General features: G+C 32.9%; 2 protein-coding genes across 4 annotated transcripts in view; both read right to left on the bottom strand.

Moving 5' to 3' along the window:
- Positions 1 to 501, bottom strand: part of LOC111699463 (uncharacterized) — an 18,206-nt gene extending 17,705 nt beyond the window's left edge. The window contains exon 1 of one of the 2 annotated variants that reach the window (XM_023470150.1): positions 400 to 501. The gene's annotated coding sequence lies outside the window, so the exon portion shown is untranslated. The remainder of the gene's footprint in view (positions 1 to 399) is intronic. The other variant, XM_023470151.1, reaches the window with a different exon arrangement.
- Positions 502 to 9,266: 8,765 nt separating this feature from the next.
- On the bottom strand, positions 9,267 to 21,427 carry LOC111699470 (sulfoacetaldehyde acetyltransferase). 2 transcript variants are annotated; one of them, XM_023470159.1, is made up of 14 exons: positions 21,270 to 21,427; positions 19,412 to 19,811; positions 19,247 to 19,335; positions 18,322 to 18,440; positions 16,995 to 17,198; positions 16,674 to 16,714; positions 16,184 to 16,282; positions 15,789 to 15,928; positions 14,237 to 14,341; positions 13,364 to 13,447; positions 12,595 to 12,676; positions 11,055 to 11,207; positions 10,313 to 10,405; positions 9,267 to 9,469 (listed from the first exon to the last, which is right to left on the bottom strand). In XM_023470159.1, exons 1-14 carry the CDS (start codon positions 21,401 to 21,403, stop codon positions 9,305 to 9,307), a joined length of 1,908 nt encoding a protein of 635 aa, XP_023325927.1. In that variant the 5' UTR covers positions 21,404 to 21,427; the 3' UTR covers positions 9,267 to 9,304. The 2 variants fall into 2 exon arrangements, with proteins under 2 accessions (XP_023325927.1, XP_023325928.1); XM_023470160.1 differs by having other exon boundaries at positions 19,412 to 19,814; positions 21,273 to 21,427.
- Positions 21,428 to 23,261: the final 1,834 nt, after the last annotated feature.

Genomic DNA, 23,261 nt, shown 5'->3' with positions numbered 1-23,261 from the left:
TTTCACACTATTCTGATAGTGAAATATAAACAAAGACAATATTTTTTCAAAGTTTTGCAGAGTAGCTTTTCTAAAGATTAAAAAAGTAACATCTTTTTCCTCTTAGAGTAAAACTATTTTTTATGTTACTTAAAATAAATTCAGTTTTTTAAAGATCTTTGTAGTTAATGTAAAATTAATGACTATAATGAAGGATATAAAACAAGGTGAAAGCTGAAAGGTAGGAAATGAATTGCCTAATTATTTGCCGGAGTTTGTGAATGCCAGAAATGAGTGGAAAATGCATATCAAACCCAACTAAAAACCACATTAAAAAAATTTACCCCCCTACAGAATCCTTATTTACGCCCCTGGAGGGGGGGTCCAAAAATCGTGTTTTAGAAAATTACCAATACTTACATCTCGTAAAGATACGCATTTGTTTAGCACTTTAGTAGTCTACGTACCGGCCTGCCTAGTCTACATCAATAGCTTAGTACACAGTAAACTTGCACTTCGTGGACTTTACTGAGACTGACAATTTAGAGACTTACAGAGAGAAAGAGAGAGAGAGAGAGAGAGGGGACAGAGGGTTGAAAGAGAAATAATATCCAAGACCTTGCATAGCGAATATATCTCTTGTTTACAAATTATCAAGTTTTGCTTGATTAGCACTTTACAGTACGATTGTCTAGTGAAAATCTATCAAATTTGTTATTATATAAGAAACTCGACTAGTTATATAAATATGGTAGTATATCTATCGCTGCACTGAGAAAGCCGTTTGTTTAAAAGGCAGTGGAGTCGTGCAACCTGTCTGTATATCAACCTCGGAAATATTTAAACTGTCTGTATAACTATTTAGTTTCTGGTTTCAACCGTCTGTATAACAGTCTTTCGCAGCTACTTAGAACTGACTGTCTGTATATCAATTGCTGAGGCATCTCAGAACAAGACAGGGCACACTGTAGACAGACTGCAAAGTATGTAGCGTGTACTGCTTGACGAGAATAATCGCACATGGTCGGAAACGAGAAAATAAAAGGGAGGGACTGGAAATATACTTTACAAGTCTACACTTTATAATTACAAAAAGAGATCATTATCATTATTTTTTGAGTACCATCCACCACGCCTTCTGGGCAAAGCAGGCAGAGAAGTTTTTTATTTGATTTCCTTTCTATCATTTTGAAATTCAATAACTTTCACAATAAAAGACACATTTTTTCGTGTTTTTAGATTTTTCAGAAAGGATGCTGACAGGGGCGGATACAGGAATTATCTAGGACTGAGCCAACTGAGAATTCTTTTCCTTGGCTTCTACCAATGCTTTTCTATAAGTGTGCTATTGCTTCATGGTCCACCCCTGTATCCGCCCATAAGAATGCATTTTAATCAAAGAATACTTGTTAGAATTCTCAAGTTTTTTGCTAATCACCTTCAGGGGCGGATACAGGATTTAAGTGAGGGGGTGCTAGATTAATCGTGATTTATGAACAAAAACACGCCACAGTCCAACATTTTTTTTCGACTTAAAATACTCAAAAAGAGTCAAAAATAATGACTGAAAACTAAAAAACTAGATTTTTAACATATCACACATTATAGTTTATTAAGATTGAGGAGTTACTTTACAATGGAAATAAAAAGAAGAAAGAAGAGTAACATTGAGTAAGCTAACATTTAAATAGAGAACATCCGTCATAGATAGGAAGAAATATCCTACTTGAGAAAAGGAACAAAGCCAACAGGTCAGCTAAGCAAATACAATTTAGGATTTTTGGAACAAGGTCAAAAAAGAAAGAACTGGGAACATTATAGGTTCGTAAAAAAGGAACAATCCAAACCACGAATGTTGGGTGAGTTAGGAACAAAACAGAAAATACTAGATTAGGAACATCAAAAGAGGATTGAGGAACAAAAAAAAATAAAAATGGAAACTATAACAGGAACAATAAAAAACCAGGAGTTTGATACATGCACTAAGAACGAACAAAGAACAATAAATGAAATCAGAAATAAATAATCTAAGGAACAATAAAAAGATTGTTTAGGAATTGGGAAGTTCTTAAAAGTCAAAGTTCCACAAATTCACAGTGTGACGTTTTTCCGCTCCTATTCATGTGAATTAGGACAGGGATTTAGGGTCTAGGATGGGACACAGTGTTAGGAATATGAACAATAAAAGGAACATAAAGCAAGTTAAGACCAAAAAGAAATTACTAGTTTAATATGCAAAATTAGGAACACTATTACAATTTTGATTAATGAGTATTGATTAAAGAACATTACTATACGTATACAAGTTAGATAGGAACAATATTATAACATAAGTCTAGTTTCTTATCAATTTCTACATTTATTTTTTATATTTTACTTGTTGTTGCAATTTTATTCAAGATGTGCAGTGTGCCGCGTATTAACACCAATAAAACAAAAACACAATATCGTCGTACTTACCTCGTTGGTTATATTATATTTATTTTTAACCAGCTAGACAAATATCGTACTGATGATACAATTATTTACTAAATATCTTCTAATATTATAATTCCATTAAATAATCAAATAGCTTAAAAAAGGGGTACACATACGATTTATCAAATTCAAAACATTTATTTCCTCAAAATCTCAGGGGGGGGGGGGTGCGAAGGTCCTGCCCCACCCCTGATCACCTTGCTCTCTCTTAAGTCTGAATTGATCCTACTTATAGATCAAAGTTTTCTCTTCAAACTTCATTAATTTCATCTAATTATATATCTTCCTATCAGACAAGAGAATGTTGATTCTTAATGAATAATGATGATAAACCTTGATTTTTCTATTCACATCGTTTTTTCATAAACACAGTGGGATAGAAAAAATTTGCTGCAACGTCAGTAAGATAATGATTTATACTTTTTCAAAAGAAAACTAACAAATTTAAGCATAATAGTTCACTGAGAACATCTGGAAAAATTTACCCAAAATCTGTTTGGAGAACTCGTTTAAAGGGACCGTTCACTTATTTGGGTAATTTTAGGGTAAACTAAACAGCCTATTCGCTGTTGATTGGTAATAGTCTTACTTTTCAACGACAACATCATAACATGTGGCCTGAGGAAAAGCCGACTTTTCGTTCAGAATTTGAGCGGAAAGGTATGGACACTATTTGATCTTTTTCAGTAACAGCATTATGAAAGAAAACTTTTGATATTTGAGTTAACAAGAAATTTACGTTTTTCGTATTAAAACATGCTCGATGTGAATAAAATGCATTTATTTAAATATCATTATTTTATTTATATATCATTGAATAAAGCGAATAAATTGAATAAATAATAGAAATAATAATTGAATAAATCAGCTGATAGTATTTTTTCACAAGAAAATAATATTACGTCAGACGTCTGTCAGTTTTCCTGTTTTCAAGAAGAACAGCTGCATTCGCAGTCCGAGAAATTCAAAAAGAATGTATTTTCATAGTATACGATTTTTGTAACCCCCCCCCCCCCTTCCTATCAATTTTGTTCCCGTATGTGCGCAACTTTTCATTTTTCATGCAGCGTTTAATTCAGCTTTTATAGCAATACATAATTTTTAATGCGATAAAATAGTGTTATTTTTGAAATAGAAAGTTAAAAAACAAAAAAATTTTAAAATTATGACATAATTACAATTAACGATTCGAAATTTATTTTGATCCACAACATACTGAAAAAAACATGAATTAGTGAATATAGAGAGGGGCCGTCCCTTTCCGCTCAAATTCTGAACAAAAAAATCGTTTTTTTTCTCCGGCCACAGTTGTCTTTGAAAAGTAAGACTTTTTTCAATCAACAGTGTATAGGCTGTTCAGTTTACCCTGAAATTACCCAAATAATGGAACGGTCCCTTTAACAAAGAGAATATTCTTAACTTGGTTCTAGAAAAGCTTTTATAGAGAAAACAGTTTTCAGTCAAAGCTGAGTTCCCCAGTCAAAGATAAGAAGGTGTAAGTGTTGTTTCAGCAAACACAATGCAAACCAATGTTAAACCGGATTTTATTTTTTTTTTTCCAAGAAACTGCACGATGACCAATCCATTATAGGTAATTAAGTCACATGTGATAAAGTCCTGGAAACAAAAGTTTAAATGTGAATTGCAGATTCTGGATATGCAGATCTGCAGAGCAGAAATGATTGACATGGTGGCCTCAGGCCTGGATGCATGAGGGTTGATGGTCCTAAGCCGAAATTTTTTAACATTTTCCGAAATGTGTACAGTGAAACCCTTAGTAACTAATACATCGGAAGAATTTATCAAATGTCGTCTTGACAATTTTTCAATGAGTTTTAAACTATATTACGTAAATTTCAGTATTTGCGAAAATAAATAAATAGCCATGAATATGCGGGAACAGTTTTAAAGAGTTCCATATAATCATTCAATTTAAAAACTAAATATCTGCAACATTCCATTATCAGAAAGTGAAGAATACGACATTTGATGAATTCTTTCGATGTATTCGTTATGAGGGGTTTCACTGTAGTATAACTAAAATATTGAGAGAGGGTTAACGTACAAGCTTATTCCTATTTCCTAGGAACCTCGGAGGTAAATATACATTTTCCAGGTTTCTCTCATTTCTACAGAATCCTAGGTCTGTCAGCAATATTTCCTTCTTCTCCCACTCACCCCACCAGGGCATATATATATATTAGAGGGGAATTTACTAGAAAAAAGTGTAAAACGGCCATTTTGTTGTATACTGTTTCCATACTGCAGGTGTACTTCACATATTTATGCTATATAACCTTTTGGACCCTGGAACATCATTTTATAGAAAATCTAAAATTAATATAAAAAGAAAACCAAATTATTAACAAGGCTGGTCTCAAAATTGACTAATGATCATTTCACATAGACTCTATGCCTTTCACTTTACAAACGATGATTTTCCGTTATAACTATAAATCAAATGATGTTTTTTATTCACCTAATTCATTATAAAGTGTATTTAACAAAATTCATACCGAGGGATTCTCTAAATTCACTCTAATATATCTAATATCTTGTATTAAGACCCCTCCCCCTCAGAAGGGGCACGTGTAAGGGGGGGGGGTCGGCACTGAAAACTGAAGATCAGCTAAAAAGAAGATACAAGTCAGAGAAACAATTCACTGCTCCTTTTTAAAAATTTGTTAAAAATTTTTAATTTAGAAATAAATTGCAAAAAAACTCAGCATTTCAAAATTCAGGAATAAAATTATCCGCAGGAATAGAAGAGGCAGGAATCTTTTCTCTTATATTATTTACAATAGAGGAAAAGAAAGTGCAGTAAAAACTATTGGCAATTTATGAAGCTTTGGTTATTGAAGAACTGTGCACTTTAACCTCATAAATTTCAGAAGATTTAAATGGATTTCTATTAATCGATTCATTCAAAATTTTCCACGTGGCTTTTGAATCATTTTGAGATTCACCAAGTTTTTGTTCTAGCTTAATAACATCCACAAAACTGCCTGACCCCATTTAAAAACCCGGGTTTCTTAAGTTTTGGGCTCTGGTGAGATTAACGTGTTTATGTACTGCAGTGAGAACTAGCAAACTGTAGAATAAAAAGACGACTTTCAGACTTAAAAAACAGGCCCATTTTACTTTAACCCTATCCCCGCTGGGGTACTTGAAAACCAGGATACGCTGGGGGGGGGTCAATTTGACCCCCCCCCTCTAAATCCCATGTTTTATGTCCAAATATGACAAATGATACATCATTAGAAAGCTCTTGTGCTCTACTTTTAGAATCTGCAAAAAAAATTGAAAAATTTGCGAAAATTGAATTTTTTATCGCAAAATCCAGTTTTATAGTAAAAATGTTTGCAAAAAAAAATTTGTCCAAAAAATGACAAATTATACATTTTTGAAAAGCCCTTGACCATGCCATTTCAAATATGCAAAAATTTTTGCAAAATTTTAAATAACCTGATTTTTAATCAAAAAAAACTAAAAATGTGCAAATTTCCTTTGACAGGTTTTTTGCAAAAAAATTGCAATTTTTTTTTCGCAAAACTTGTGCAATCCGTTTCCTTATGTCATAGGCTTTCCAAAAAGCTAAATTTTATCAAAATCTGACAAGTGAAAGTGGGTCAAAACAAAGATTTAGTTTGCTACAGGCAAAAGCAGTCATTCAGGCAGTGTGCCTGAGGACTCAGGCAGTTAGTATTAAAGCCCGGTTTTAGGCCTAAAGGGAGGGCTTTGGGTATGTAAGAAAAGTCAGAAAATTTCAACAGCCTCAGACCAATACTTTTTGAGTTATGTAAAAAAAAACTACAGGGGGGGGGTCAAATTGACCCCCCCCCAGCGGGAATAGGGTTAAAAGGCTTATTTCAGCTAAATAGTAAAATTTTTAGCTGTGAAACAACATTAAGACGATTAAAACTCCAGTAAACAAATAAAATATTAATTTTTATTTCATAAATTGAAGGTGCGGTTTTATACTTCTAAATTTGTAAAATCATTTATAGGGTAGGATGAATGCTGATCTGAGCTGATAAAGTAAAACTAAAATTATTATTATAAGTGCAGACTAAATACATGTTAATAATACATGTTGTTATAGTTATTTATGCTATGGTTTAATAGTAAGTAAGCCTTCACTTTCAATCACATTTACGACATTAAATAAATATATTTAAATTTGATAAATGTACTGTTTTTATTTATATAACAATTATGTTACAATACGACCAACCCATGTAATAACTGTTAGTATATTGTAATTTATGATTCTAGGTTTATTATTAATTCCGGAAAACTATTACTCAAGATTAAAGAACGAAAATAAATTGATTAATTTTGTTGGAATTCTGTATTTACTTATTTATTTTAGAATTTTCTTTTCTTTTGATTGTTAAATCATGTCAAAATAAAGTAAATTGCACGCAACTCATCTTTATAGTTAGAGAGAAGAATAATGTTAAGTATTCCTCTTATACAGGGTTACTCACAATGTATGAGACTGTAAAGACGACCCAAAACTCTAAAAATATGACGATTTGAAACTTGATTTTTGGTTTCTGCATTCAGTTGATTATTTTGATGGTTAACTAAATGATTAAGCACAGAACCTAAATTCAAGCAAACGGACTAAACAAAGTTAGTACAATTCTCTCTAAAGTCATCCTTTGTGGGTAAAACATATATAACCAAATCAATTGTCTTTTCTTATATACAGGGTTACCCACAAAGAATGAGACTGTAAAGACGACCGAAAACTCTTAAAATGTGACAATCCAAAGGTTAAATTCGGCCTTAGATATAGTAAACTAATAACTCTTTATAATGATTTGACAAAGAGAGAAACAAGATTACAGTTGCAGGGTGCCAGTGAATCGTGAATATAAGGAAACATACCGTATAAATACGCTACAATCGTCTCTAAAGTCTAATAAATACCGTACAATCGTCTCTGAAGTCTAATAAATACCGTTCAATCGTCTCTGAAGTCTAATAAATACCATTCAATCGTCTCTAAAGTCTAATAAATACCGTACAATCGTCTCTAAAGTCTAATAAATACCGTTCAATCGTCTCTAAAGTCTAATAAATACCGTTCAATCGTCTCTAAAGTCTAATAAATACCGAACAATCGTCTCTAAAGTCTAATAAATACCGTACAGTCGTGTCTAAAGTCTAATAAATACCGTACAATCGTCTCTGAAGTCTAATAAATACCGTTCAATCGTCTCTGAAGTCTAATAAATACCGTTCAATTGCCTCTAAAGTCTCATAAACACTGTACAATCGTCTCTATAAAGTCTCATAAACACTGTACAATCGTCTCTATAAAGTCTCATAAATACTGAACAATCGTCTCTAAAGCCTCATAAACAATGTACAATCGTCTCTAAAGTCTCATAAACACTGTAAAATCGTCTCTAAAGCCTCATAAACACTGTACAATCGTCTCTAAAGTCTCATAAACACTGTACAATCGTCTCTATAAAGTCTCATAAACACTAAAGTCTTATTCTTTGTTACTAACCATGGTGTACGCAAAGGTCCCTACGTTTGACCTCTGTTTATAGTTCTGTGGAATATCCTAGCTCTTTACGAAAAACAACTACAGAAACCAAATAATCAAATCTAAAATATATCAAGCTAGAATACATGGGGTTGTAATTTTGGGTATACAGCGGTTTTTAGGGAACATTATGCCAAACTAAAGTAAAGCTCGCGTAAGATTAAAATCCTATATATTTTTAATCATATTTCCGATTTCCGTCTCATTGCAGAGCTATTGACGAGAAGTGTTTATTTTTATTTTTAAAATGTAATGCTTTCCTCATAATTGTGCATAATATCAAGTATAGGAGCTACGAGGTCACAAAGTTGTATCAGAAATTTTGCATAAATGTGACCTTCTATTTTTGTCTGGTTCATCGTGACATCACAAATAATTAGAAGATTACATGTAATCTTCTAATCTCAATTTCAAACATTGAAATATTACTGTAATAAAAAAAGCAAAGTAGCATTGTGCGTTGCAACGTATAAATAGATTAAAAAAATTTCAAAAAATCAAAAAACAAAGCGACCGTGTCCAAACACAAAAAAAAATACTTCAAGTGACTTTCTATTGAAAGGGTCTGAAAACGTTTCGAGTGACCTTTATTTAAAAAAAACTAAACCCTTAAAAGCTTCGGCTGATCAAGTATGAATTAATACATCCATGTTTATCATTCATTTTTATAAATGATTACTTGCTATTGTGGGTTCTCTACATTGAGGGTGTCTGGCGCATTTCTACTGCAGGAAAACCATGGAGTAAATATCAGAAATAATCACCATTTTAGTTAAGAGGCGTTATGATTGAAAACATATAATAGTTTTGTCTAACGTGAAATTAGCTTTAATTTGACGTGCCTTGATTCTTGAAAGGTATCTGAACCTAAAAACTTTAAATGTTGGAAAAAGACCAAGTTAACTTATGGGCTATGATTTCCATTCAATTCGACGCATTCGATTTTATTATAGTTGAAATTTCAGAATATATTTATTTGTATAGGATGTCCTTAAAAAACGAGTATTTTGCCGATATCAGCCTTACCCCCCTCTCATTTTTCCTGAACACTCCCTTTTAAAAAATAAAAGTTTGAGATTGGACTTCTCATTTTCTTACGGAAAATGACTAGAGCGTAATTTTAAATTAATGAACATTTATTTCAATTTAAAATTTATTCAAAACAATTCACACCAAAACTTTTAATAACATAAAGTCTTTTTTATTAGTGGGAGGGGGGAGGGGGTTGTCTTAATTGTTTACCTTTACACCGAGAATAAGGGTGTGGGGGGGGGGAAGCGTTTAAACATAGTTTTTATATTTATCCAAGTGTCGAATAGGTTTAGATAAAGCATCTCGTCTGAATGGATCTGCCAGTGTTTTTGAGACCATTATCTCCAGTACGCCGGGACGACCGGAACTCACCAGAGATTTCAACGCCGATCCAATCTCCTCCGGTTTAGTAACCTACATTCAAGATAAAAAATATTTCTTTATTTGATTAGAGTTGATATTTCCCGACAAAGTTGAGGGTATCTTATTATAAGAAAATTATAAGAAACTTGAAGGAAAAGTATGGCCCCGACAAATTATCATTGTTTTAATCTGAATGTTAAACAAAATTCTCAACCCACAGTAAATTAGAGGTGTTGTTAAAAGGAATTCTTAACGAACTCATTTTCACCCATTAAATGTAGATTTATTGTATTTGATATTTATAACTTTTTTGGTGTACTTTGCATTTTAAATACAAAGCAACTTTTCGACATGAATATCATAATATGAATGAGAAGCCAAATAATAACTGAAAATATTTCATTACGAACAGGAAGCACTTTGTTGAAGTTAGTTTTACGTAAACCATTCGTAGAATTCCCGGACCTATAGAATCTGACTTTTTCCAGACAATATTTAGAAGATATTTATTAAATATTATCTGATAAGGATTTATTATAGATAATAAATATCTAGCTGAAAGGTATAAATAAATGATATATTGTGCACTTGATAAAATAGAAATTACTTTTATAATAAGTGTTATGAATTATATAAAGTAGTAATCTCTGTTTCTTTGTATGTCCGATCATAACCCATGAACCCCTTGTCTGATCTGCCTCAAATGGATTCGTAATTCTAAGTTGAATGTGTCGAATTTTTTAGGAATAACTCCATGCAAAGCTGGGTTTCAATGCTATTGAATTTTATGGAAATTTTTAAGGTCTTCGACATCAAGTTTCAAAGATCAAGGGATTAGAGTTTGAGGCATGAGAAACGAGTTTTCCTCTTATGATAAAACTAAAGAAATATTACCTTTATTCCTTCAGCTCCCATCACTCTGCTCAGCTCAGCAAAGCTGGGATTTTCTATATTCGTGCCAACAAAACGATTGTTGTAAAAATCAACCTGAAAATTAAATACGAATTTCGATCACTGACAATCGAAAAATTGATCGCTGTTGTAAAATATCGTTTTTTAATGAGTACATTTAGAATTTATAATACTTTGAGGACGTACTTTTTAATAATGGAGCAAATTTTTAATTATAAAATTTATTTTCTTCTGATCCCAATATCTTTGCAACCTGATAGTACAAACCTTTGATATTTCAAACTTAGGTTAAATTTTATCTATAAGTATTAATAGTTTGAAATATCTAAGGTCTATGACATTGGATTACAAAGATATAGAAATTAGAAAATCAGAGGTTGTGGCAAAAACTCAACTCCTTTCTTACTCATGTATTTAACAGTTTGTTTTGAATCTTCATGACAGTAACAAGTCTCAAGGAATAATAATTTTCCTTCATAAAAGTGAATATTTGTATATCATTTTTTTAGAAAGCATGATCTGAGTTAGTTTCCTTTTTTCACTTGACAACCCATTAAAGAAAAACAGTTTTCTTTTATATTTTCTTGTGATTTAAAAAAAATATTATTATTATTATAACCTTAAGAGGGTCAACCAAGACCAAAATATATTTTCGGTAAAATATGTAACTAACACCTATTTTATTTATTTTATGAAGTTCGGATCATCATCAACTTAAATTCACCTGATTTTTCTTCTCCGCTCCCCACTGTTGATTATTGAAGACGACTGCAATTACCGGGATATTTTCTCTAACACACGTCATCATCTCGTTCAAGCTCATTCCCCAAGCTCCGTCACCAACATAAGCAATAGAGGGACGCTCAGGGGCACCCAACTTAATTAAAAATCAATATAAGTTTTGAAATATTTTGCTTAAAGGTCCATTTAAAGAAAAAAATAGACACATACAGAGCGTCCCATATCATATTAGATTATTTCCAATCTTTAACGCCAAAATACGCAGATAATACTCGAAAAATCTGGCATTTTCTGCAAAAAAATTTCTATTAGCCTTATTAAATTTTTCAAAATGATTAATTCTTCTTAAATTTTCTGATTTGTCCCCAAAATCGATAATTTAGACCCATTGACGCGGTCTACTTTGATGTGGGACACCCTGTAGAGTAGATAGATAATTAGATAAAAAAGATAGATTTCAGTTTATTTATTATGAATATATTTATTTTTGACATTTTAATACTATGTTCAGGGTCTCTCTGACAATCGCTACTTGTTGAATAAAACAAATGATAACATAATAAATACAAAAATTGAAATTGGGTGTGGGGGGGGGGCAACAGCAGTCAGCACAAGAAAATATTAAGATAAATTTGAATAACAGAAAAGAGGCTGAATAACCTCTCCCATAGCAGCTGGAAACAATTACCTCAGCTCCCATAGCAGATGGAAACAATAACCTTAGCTCCCATAGCAGCTGGTTACAATAACCTTAGCTCCCATAGCAGCTGTGAAAAATTACCTTTGCTCCCATAGCAGCGGAGACAATCACCTTAGTTCCCATAGCAACTGGAGACAGTATAACTTTAGCTCCCATAGCAGATGGAAACAACTACCTTAGCTCCCATAGCAGCTGGAAAAAATAACCTTAGCTCCCATAGCAGATGGAAACAATTACCTTTGCTCCCATAGCAGCTGGAAACAAATACCTAGCTCCCATAGCAGCTGGTTACAATAACCTTAGCTCCCATAGCAGCGGAGACAATTACTTTAATTCCCATAGCAGCTGGAGACAATTACTTTAGCTCCCATAGCAGCTGGAAACAATTACCTTAGCTCCCATAGCAGCTGGTTACAATAACCGTAGCTCCCATAGCAGCTGGAAATAATTACCTTAGTTCCCATAGCAGCTGGTTACGATAACCTTAGCTCCCATAGCAGCTGGTTACGATAACCTTAGCTTCCATAGCAGCGGAGACAATTACCTTAGTTCCCATAGCAGCTGGAGACAATTACCTTAGTTCCCATAGCAGCTGGAAACAATTAGCTTAGTTCCCATGGCAGCTGGTTACAATAACCTTAGCTCCCATAGCAGCTGGAAATAATTACCTTAGCTCCCATAGCAGCTGGAGACAATTACCTTAGCTCCCATAGCAGCTGGAAACAATTACCTTAGTTCCCATAGCAGCTGGAGACAATTACCTTAGCTCCCATAGCAGCTGGTTACAATTACCTTAGCTCCCATAGCAGCTGGAAACAATTACCTTAGCTCCCATAGCAGCTGGAAATGAGTATCCACAATTACCAAAACTCATCGCAGCAAAAAAACTGTTTGGCTTATTAAACCTATAGATATACGGAAAAATTAATTATCTGCAGTGGCAGGCGATTATTTCAATACAATGAAGACGACTTTTGAATTGAATTCTGATTTATACTAAGCTGTTAAACAGCATGGATACACATAAACATAAAAGTCAAGTGAAGCAGTGAATTTAAAAAGCTTCTTATCAATTTCTTGAAAAAAGCTTGTTAACAATCAAAACTTAAATAAAAAAGTCGTCTTCATTGAATTGATATAATCGCGTACCACTGTATAAAACTAGATATACAAATAGGTTGCAAAGATATAGGGATTGGATAATTAGTTTTGGCAACAACTCAGTTCAATTAAACCTTTAGAGTTTAAGTGTAGCATTTGAAGAAACATCTTACTTCAAGTTAACTAGTTTTCCTTTGAAAAGAAAGGTTTCTTTGAATTTAATTAGACGGAGAGGCATCACATCTCCCACATTCTTGATAGAAAAAATAAATAATTTAGAAAACCGCAAACATAGAAAACAAGTTTGAATAAATGGAATTTTAATGATTCCTCCTATCCAGTACAATGTGAACAAAAAGGTCACAATTTCCGGAAATTAAAATTTTAAAAGAAACATTTCTGAAATCCTGTTCTGCGGAAACAATTTAAACCAGAAAGATTTTATGAGGAGGGTTTTAAAAATATTTTATTTTGTTGATCACTATACCAACCTGAGGTAACTGTTAGAGACAGAACAGATATTTCCAATATCTGTTGAAACCATCGCATTCTCCGGCATATGCTTCTCCAGCTCCCTGCAGGAGAAGGACATCTTTTTACAGGCCCGCACAGGAGGGTGCAAAGAAGTGCACCGCAGGCGAAAAATTTTTTTGTTTTTTTTTAAAGCAATTCTTGGTTTGTTTTTACGGTGGTATATGATTTTCTTTATTACATTGTCAATGTATGCTATAAAGACTAACCTTTTTAACAAGTGTATTTAAACTTTTAAGGGTTACATTTTAGTGTCCGAAACTTTTCAGTTTACATATACAATATACATAAAAAAAATGAATGGTACTTTAGCTTAAGAAAAAAATTCATTATTTAAAATCAAGGCTTCTTGTCCCTCGGCCTCATCATGATTTTATATATATATTCACATTTCTTATTTATTTTTAAAAAAGCTTTTCAACCGGGTGACTAGATTTTAGAAAATTATGAGAAGCAATTTCTTTTATATGGGACGGGGTGGGGAAGGGGGTGCAAATTCGTCATTGTACCCCCCTTTCAGAAGAAAGGGGGGTGCACCCTTGCACCCCCCCCCCCTGTTTACGGGCCTGCTTTTAATTCATTTATTTAATACAGTTTCCCAAAAATTTCACTAGAACGGGATGGTTCATCTGACGTACTGTCCCGGCTTGGATACATAGTCTGTAATTGTACTTGCAATAGCTGGTTTAAGGTCGGCATGGGACTTGAAATGAACCGAAGTTCCTAGTAGGTTATCAGTTTCATGTGAAATTTTATGTAAGCAAATTTAATATTAATAAACTTTTTTTAAATTCATCATTTCAGAATACAACAATAATATGAACAATACTTGCCTTAGAGCTGTCCTAGGTTCCATTTCTTTAGCAGATATTGGTGTAACAGAGAGATGATTCAGTTCTTCCTCCCATTTCTCCTTTTCCTCTCTTATCTGAATCAACCTATACAGAGATGATTCAGTTCTTCCTCCCATTTCTTTTTCTCCTCTTTCATCTGAATCAAACGATACAAAGATGATTCAGTTCATTCTCCCAATTCTTCTTTTCCTCTTTCATCTGAATCAACCTATACAAAGATGATTCAGTTCTTCCTCCCAATTCTCCTTTTCCTCTTTCATCTGAATCAACATATACAAATATAATTCAGTTCATTCTCCCATTTCCTTCTCCTCTTTCATCTAAATCAACCTATACATAGAGTATGCAGTTCTTACTCCCATTTTTCCTTCTCCTCTTTCATCTGAATCAACCTATACAGAAATATTTCAGTTCATTTTTTCATTTTTCATTTTTACTTCTCATTTTTTTATCGGAATCAACCTATACAAAGATGACTCAGTTCACTCATTTTTCTTACTCCCCTTTCGTCTGCATAAAACTATATTCAGTTCTTCCTTCCATTTTTCCTTCTCCTATTCTTCTGAATCAACCTATACAGAGATGGTTCAGTTCTCCCTCCAATTTTTCCTTCTCCTCTTTCATCTGAATCAACCTATACAGAAATATTTCAGTTAATTTTTTCATTTTTCATTTATACTTCTCATTTTTTTATCGGAATCAACCTATGCAAAAATAATTCAGTTCATTTTCTCATTTTTCCTTCTCCTCTTACATCTGAATCAACCTATACACAAATAATTCAGTTTATTTTCACATTTTTCCTTCTTTTCTTTCATCTGAATTAATCTATATACAAATAATTCAGTTCATTTTCACATTTTTCCTTCTTTTTTTTCATATAAATCAACCTATACAAAAATAATTCAGTTTATTTTCACATTTTTCCTTCTTTTCTTTCATCTGAATCAATCTATATACAAATAATTCAGTTCATTTTCACATTTTTCCTTCTTTTTTTCATATGAATCAACCTATACAAAAATCATTCAGTTTATTTTCACATTTTTCCTTCTTTTCTTTCATATGAATCAACCTATACAAAAATTATTCAGTTTATTTTCACATTTTTCCTTCTTTTCTTTCATATGAATCAACCTATACAGAAATAATTCAGTTTATTTTCACATTTTTCCTTCTTTTCTTTCATATGAATCAATCTCTAAGTGTTGATATATTACATCTCTTAATCTTTAAACTTATTTTTCATTTGTAAAACTTTTGTCTTCAGAGCTCTTCAAAGAAAATTCATTATTGTTTAAGGTTTTAAGTTATAACTTTGAAGTTCCTTCCAGTTTGAAATTAAATTGATGTTTGTTTATTTAAGTAGAAAATTCAAAAAAAAATGTTTTAGTTATCAGACTCATCGGACTAATATTCAGAGAACTTGTAGGCATTTTTTTGACATTATTTCGATGCAAGTACATTCTTTTCACTCCTAATCGTGTGTATATAACTCCAGGGTTTAATCACAGTATGGATGATTGTTTACCTATTTTCTGAGTTGGCAACACAAGATGGTAACTCAGATTTGAGTTGAGCAGTGAGGGTTGAAGCAGCTAGTTTAGCATCTCCCAGGATACCAACATCAATATGCTTTGTTAATCCCAGAACCCTGGGATTCATGTCAACCTGAAATCCACGGAAACTTCAAAATTATCTGAAATATCTAAGTTAATGAATAATTCTTACATTAATTTTCTCTTCTTTGAAACATTTGTTATCATAAAGATTCTGTTAAAAGTATTGTCAATATTGTCAATTTTATCAGTATTGTCAATATATCTTCAAAATTATCAATATATATTGTCAATATTATCAATATAATCAATATATTGTAAATATTGTCTATATTGTCAATATTGTCAATCTTATCAATATTGTTACCTGGATTATTTTTGCAGATTTAGGCCAGTAATCAAATCCATACTGAGGTAAGGATCCGAAAGGTCCAAGTCTAGTTCCTAGCGCTAGGACAACATCCGCCTAAATTAAAGGGACTGTAAGCGTAATTTTAAGGGACCCTTTATGCATAGATTGCAATGCCCGATTCACAACGGTATCCAATTGAAACATTTAACTGATCAAAGTGGTTTAAAAGTGTTTCGTTCTAATAATTCTGCATGTTGCGATTTGTTCTAATAATTTCTTAACGTTTTCCTGTGGTAGAAATGCTTTTGTAGAGAAACCAAAATTGAAAACATCAGTTTTCAAAACTGTAAACATAAATATCTAATTCATACTTGATCAGACAAAGCTTTTAAGGATACCGTTGTATATCGGGCATTGTCATCTTTGCATGGAGGGTCACTTGATGAAATTACGCTTACAGTCCTTTAAAGAAGAAACAGATTTGATTTTAAGACAAAAATTTTACCTGGGATATAATCTTCATCGCCGCCTTGGATCCCTGGTATCCTAAATAATTATAACAATAATAAGAATTAGCATTTCTGGGGTTTTTTCTTCCGTTTTAGTCGCATTTTTTTGATAAATTCATTGCAAATTATTTTAAATTCTTCCTAACTTTTTAAATATGAAAAACTCAATTCTGATTAGTTGCACCAAATGTTTAAACCCCTTTTTTCTAGAGAGCATTTGTCTTCAAATTTCAAAGTTTCCACATTGGATATGGAGAGTCAAGATCAAGGGTTCAAGATTAACGATAATCCACACAACTCAGTTATCATATAATAACCTAATGGTCCAACCCAAAGAGGATGAGAAGCTGGAAAACTATCATTATGAAGGTATGTTGAACACACTGGAGCTTGAAGTAGTTCAGCTAGCTCTACAACCTCAGCAACACCAGCACCCATGACAACACCACCTCCAGATACAATCACAGGATTCTTGGCTGTCCGCAGGAGGTCAGCAGCCTCTGCTAGAGAGGTTGGACCACCTAGGAAGACATAATTTATTGTTTAACCCGATTATATATCTTTGCAACCAGATTAAGTAAACCTGACTAATAATTTAAAATATATCACATGCTTACACCATCAGGTTGCAAAGATATAACGATTACAAAATTAGTTGAATTAGAGATCCTTTACTAAATCATACTTGACACTAATAATATATCCCCTAAAAAACCTAATTTGATGTAAGAAAACTTTTGAAAATGATTAAAAATAGAAGCAATGAAATATTTAATACTGTTTTAAATCCATAAATATTTCTTTTCACATATTTGAATGGAATTCAATATAATCAAGTAAACAACATGAACTATGAAATAAGATGGGAAATTAACAACATTGCAATTATTATACACTTACCAGCCGACCTGCCAACCTTCATAGGTTCTGGAATATCTTTCACAAGATCTCCATGTATGGTAAATATCCTAGGTATATACACTTATTCATAGGTTCTGGAATATCTTTCACAAGATCTCCATATATGGTAAATATCCTAGGTATATACACTTACCAGCAGACCTGCCAACCTTCATAGGTTCTGGAATATCTTTCACAAGATCTCCATATACTGTACATATCTCTAGGTATATACACTTACCAGCTGACCTGCCAACCTTCATAGGTTCTGGAATATCTTTCACAAGATCTCCATATATGGTACATATCTCTAGGTATATACACTTACCAGCCGACCTACCAACCTTCATAGGTTCTGGAATATCTTTCACAAGATCTCCATATATATGGTAAATATCCTAGGTATATACACTTACCAGCAGACCTGCCAACCTTCATAGGTTCTGGAATATCTTTCACAAGATCTCCATATACTTTACATATCTCTAGGTATATACACTTACCAGCCGACCTACCAACCTTCATAGGTTCTGGAATATCTTTCACAAGATCTCCATATATGGTAAATATCCTAGGTATATACGCTTACCAGCCGACCTGCCAACCTTCATAGGTTCTGGAATATCTTTCACAAGATCTCCATACATAGTACATATCTCTAGGTATATATATTTTCATATATTTTGGCTTTTACAAGATCTCTATATATATGGTAAATATCCTAGGTATATACAGTACACTTACCAGCCGACCTATCAACTTTTATAGGTTCTGGAATAGTTGTTACAAGATCTCCATAGAACATATCTCTTGGTATATTGAGTTGAACAGGTCCTCTTTCAAGCATAGCATAGTAGAAGCATCTAGAAACAATTTTATAACATATTGAAACTAAAGACATGAAAAAAATCAATTTTATCTAATACATTGAGTTTTTGAAAAAACCTGGATTTGACGAAAATTAAAGTTAACATTTCTCTTTAAAAGTCTTTGCATTCAAATTAGAAATTTTAACCTACAGGGTGTCCCAAAAAACATGGGAATTCAGTGACGAATTCGATATCGTCTTTGTTATAAATTAGCATTGTAATACCTAATTTCAAAAGCCATAATATTATTATGTCTGCTAGAATTTATTTAATGAAAAGGGTAAAAGACTGTAAAGATGTGTCTATAATGTCTCCGCAAGATGAACAGTGAATACGGACAAGTTCACTCTGTTTGTATACTGTAATTTTCTTGTTTTACTAAGTACAACTGTATGCAGTCAAAACATAAACAAACAAAATGTAAACATAGCAGACGAAACTCTTACAGATTATAGCTTTCTCAGTAGGTATCACTATACTAAATCAAAGAATTATTTGAAAAGACGATATCGAATTCGTCACTGAATTCCCATGTTTTTTGGGACACCCTGTAGCTATAAAATTCCCGTGGCGCTACTGGCTTCCCAATCAAATTTTGAGGTAAATTGGTCATGGGGTTCCGGAGTTATGATCGGACATAAAAACAATCAGACAGATTAAAAAGATTACTACTTTTAATATATAGAAGCTGTATTTTTCTGTCAATTATTTTTGGAAAATAGCTAAATTTTTCCTTTATCTAGTTAAAAAAAATCTATATTTAATCTCAAGTTCATTGTGAAAATAGTAATATACTTCACCTGTTCGTAAATTCTGCCATTCTTTTAGGTGAGCAAACATGTGCTTGATATTTGGTGATAGGAGAGAATATTGGTAGTTGGTCTGTCTCCTAGAATTATAATTGGACATAGTGTTTTGGTTCGTCATTAACTTAGATGCTTTTTTGAATTATTAGGCACTTATACCTGGAACCCACCAAGCCCTTTGCCAAGAGAACCGGTTTCTGGAGTGATCACGACTACAGGACTGTGTGCCCAGTAAGCTGCTGCAACACCAGTGACAAAGTTGGTAATTCCTGGTCCATTCTGAGCTATACAAACTCCAGGCCTGTTGGTCACCCTGGAGAAACCATCCGCCATGTGAACAGCGTTCTGCTCATGCTGAACAGAAATGAAACGGATTCCAGCTTCAGGGAAAATATCCAGTGCATCCATAAAAGCTGAACCGACGATTCCAAAAATATTAGTAACTCCATTAGCCACCATGGTTTCGGTGAATGCCTCGCTGGAGGTCATCTTTATAGGTGTCAGTCTCCATGGGGGAGTAGGAGTTGAATCTACTGAAGATGATGATGTAGAGAACGATCTGTATTCAAGATATAAAACGTCCATTGTATATTTACTTCTGTGTTGATGCAGTCATTATAGAAAATAAAAAAGAGGCTTAAAAAGTATTGAAACACATGGAAAAGATGCATGGTAAGATCAATTTTGATTATAAATTAATTAAAATCTTAAATTTATTCAAGTAAACGGGATATTTATCACATGCAAGACCAATTTTGATTGAGATTTGCATTAAGGTCAGAATGTTAGCTCTTTTTTTTAAACAATCTAAATTCACATTTTCCCCTTATTAATATAAATTGATCTGTTACTCAAGTTTCTCTATTTCAAAGCTTTGTCTTTGTTTATTAACCTTTTGAGAATGCCTTTAAAGGGAGTGACCGTCTATGTAAGGTAGTTGAACTGAGTATGCAGTGTTGTGGAAAACTTCTTGTGGATTCATTTGAGACATATTGAACATTTTAAAGATCTGTAAATCCTGAGTTTGAGCGCAAATTCGACGTTCAAAACTCCTACTTTGGGGGTGGATACGTTTTAAGAATTAGTTTTTTTAAATTATTAAATAACGTCGACATAAAATGTAAAAAAAAGTTCTACAATAAACTACAGACGTCATGTATAGGAACATGTTGAGAAAATAAAAATTAATCTTATCATAGAAAATAAGTAATCTTGTTCAATTATTAGTTTCTATTTTCTCATTATTCTGGTTTCTCATTATTCACAAAGATTTTCACAGATTTTCTATAATTATTATTGAAAAGACGACATTTGAAGAATTTGAAGAAATTTAATATAATTATGAAAACGAAATAATCGATTTGAGAAATATGTTATTAACCACCTAATTAGATTACTGTATAATTTTTACTTTATTTTTCGTTGTCGTTATTTAATAATTTAAAAAAAACTAATTCTGAAAACGTATCCGCCCCCAAAGTAGGAGTTCTGAATGTCGAATTTGCGCTCAAACTCTGGATTTTCAGATCTTTAAAAAGTTCAATATGTCTCAAATGAATCCGAGAGAAGTTTTCCACATCACTGCATACTTGGTTCCACTACCTTACATAGCCGGTCAGTCCCTTTAAATAGATGAAAGACATTTTTTAGATAGGACATTTAATTTGAATATATTTTGCAGATTGGAATTTAAATTTTCACAGACGAAGATAATTTTTATTTTTTGTTTTGTTTTATTTAATGTTTTTTTTTGTAGAAATATGGCGATTGAAAAAATATTAAAAAAAAATAAAAAAAACGATAAATGCTTATTTTTCTAGATAATCTCCGGAAACAAAATATTGAATATTAAGGACAGGAATATATGAAAAATAACTGAAAATCCATGACAAGCAATTTCTCTTCAAAATATTTTTCAATGAGACATGTGATGTTTGGGTGTAAACTGTTACTCAATCACGTAAAATAAAGATCTGCATCTTGCAGAAACGTTAAATTGACATTAATAAACGTCTTCCTTGAGATCTTGAAGGTTCCCTGGTAAATCTGCTGTCGATGTTTCAGGGCCCCCTGGAAAATCTGTTGTCGATGTTCCAGGGCCCAAAACAGATTATTGGGGACCCGGCCTGAGCTACAAATCCTATGGCGCATTTTGAGCGAATACAGAGGAAAAGCAGAACTCAAGAATTTATAGAAAAACTGGTTAAACCACTCTTGTAGCCTATAGGGTTAAAAAACATGGTTTAGATCTTTGAGTAGGAAAATCATGCATAGAGGAACAACATAGAAAAGTAATTCTAAAGGAAACGTAACGAATATAGGATGATTGACTTATGGTTTCAGTTTTAAAATGTCCGCGAAGAAACAAAATGTGGAAGGAAAAGCAACATTTAAGGGTATAAATCTTTAAAACAAGGAGAGGTGTTTAATTAAATTGTTTTAATAAAAGATTCGATTTCGAATGAATAAGGACTCTACATCTTTAATCGAATAAAATTAAATACTCCTATGGTCTAACAACATCGCAGTTTACGACATAGGGCGTCAAATAAAAAACAAATAAATTTTGATTAAATATTGTTTATTAATGATTTAATTCTTCCCTTCCTTATTTTCAGAGCCACTGAGGGTTGAAATTCTAGTTTATTCATAAAGGGACTCTATAGACGTAATTTCTCATTTTGATGAAGAATATGCTCGATTCAGATCGGTACGCTTTAAAATGCATAAATCTCCTCCCCCCCTCCTCCTAGATGCATAGTCTGAGTTGGTTCTTGACGTCCTTAAAATTTCCTCTCGTTAATAAACCAGAATTCATTTAACCAGTTCTTTATAGGAATAACAAACAATTACCTGTTTCAGCTAGAAGGGGGGTTCCCAAAATCTTTTTTACTGGTTTCAAGGTGAGGGCGGGGGGTTCATTTTTTGTTTTCTCTTTCAGTATAATTTCAATAAAATGAATTTGTGGGTTAGAGATAAATCTAAAGAGAGGTTTAAGAGAAACGGATTAGTGAGAAGGGGTTTAAGAGAGACGGATTAGTGAGAAGTGGTTAAGAGAGATGGATTAGTGAGAGGGGTTTAAGAGAGATAGATTAGTGAGAAGAGTTTAAGAGATGGATTAGTGAGAAGGGGTTTGAGAGATGCATTAGTGAGAAGGGTTTAAGAGAGATGGATTAGTGAGAGGGGTTTAAGAGATCTAGATAGATTAGTGAGAGGGGTTTAAGAGAGATAAATTAGTGAGAAAAGTTTAAGAGAGATGGATTAGAGAGAAGGGGTTTGAGAGATGCATTAGTAAGAAGGATTTAAGAGAGATGGAGTAGTGAGAAGGGTTTAAGAGAGATGGAATAGTGAGAGGGGTTTGAGAGAGATGGCCATTAGTGAGAAGGGGTTTAAGAGAGAAGGATTAGTGAGAGGGGTTTCAGAGAGATGGAATAGTGAGAGGGGTTAAAGAGAGATGGATTAGTGAGAAGGGGTTTAAGAGAGATGGATTAGTGAGAGGGGTTTAAGAGAGATGGATTAGTGAGAGGGGTTTAAAAGAGATGGATAGTAAGAAGGGGTTTTAAAGAGATGTATTAGTGAGAAGGGGTTTAAGAGAGATGAATTAGAGATAAGGGTTTAAGTGAGATGGTTCAACTACTAGAACTACTGCGAGGTTTCACACTCTTTGGAACGGCAAGGTTTTGTACTCTCTGTAACTACTTGGTTTTATTCTCTATGTATTTCATAATCTCTAGAATTACTAGGTATCAAACACTCTGGAATTACTAGGTTTCATTCTATATTGAAACAAGGTTTTATATTCCCTGTATCTAGTAGGTTTCACGCACTCGTAACTACTGGGTTTCACACTCTCTGTAACTACTAGGTTTCATACTCTCTGTAACTACTAGGTTTCATACTCTCTGAAACTACTAGGTTTCATACTCTCTGTAACTATATATGTTTCAAACTCTCTGGAACTAATAGGTCTCATACTCTCTGAAACTACTAGGTTTTATACTCTCTGGAA

Source organism: Eurytemora carolleeae, unplaced genomic scaffold (genome assembly GCF_000591075.1).
Source record: "Eurytemora carolleeae unplaced genomic scaffold, Eaff_2.0 scaffold281, whole genome shotgun sequence".
Classification (NCBI taxonomy): domain Eukaryota; kingdom Metazoa; phylum Arthropoda; class Copepoda; order Calanoida; family Temoridae; genus Eurytemora; species Eurytemora carolleeae.
This window is presented reverse-complemented; position numbering and strand designations above follow the sequence as displayed.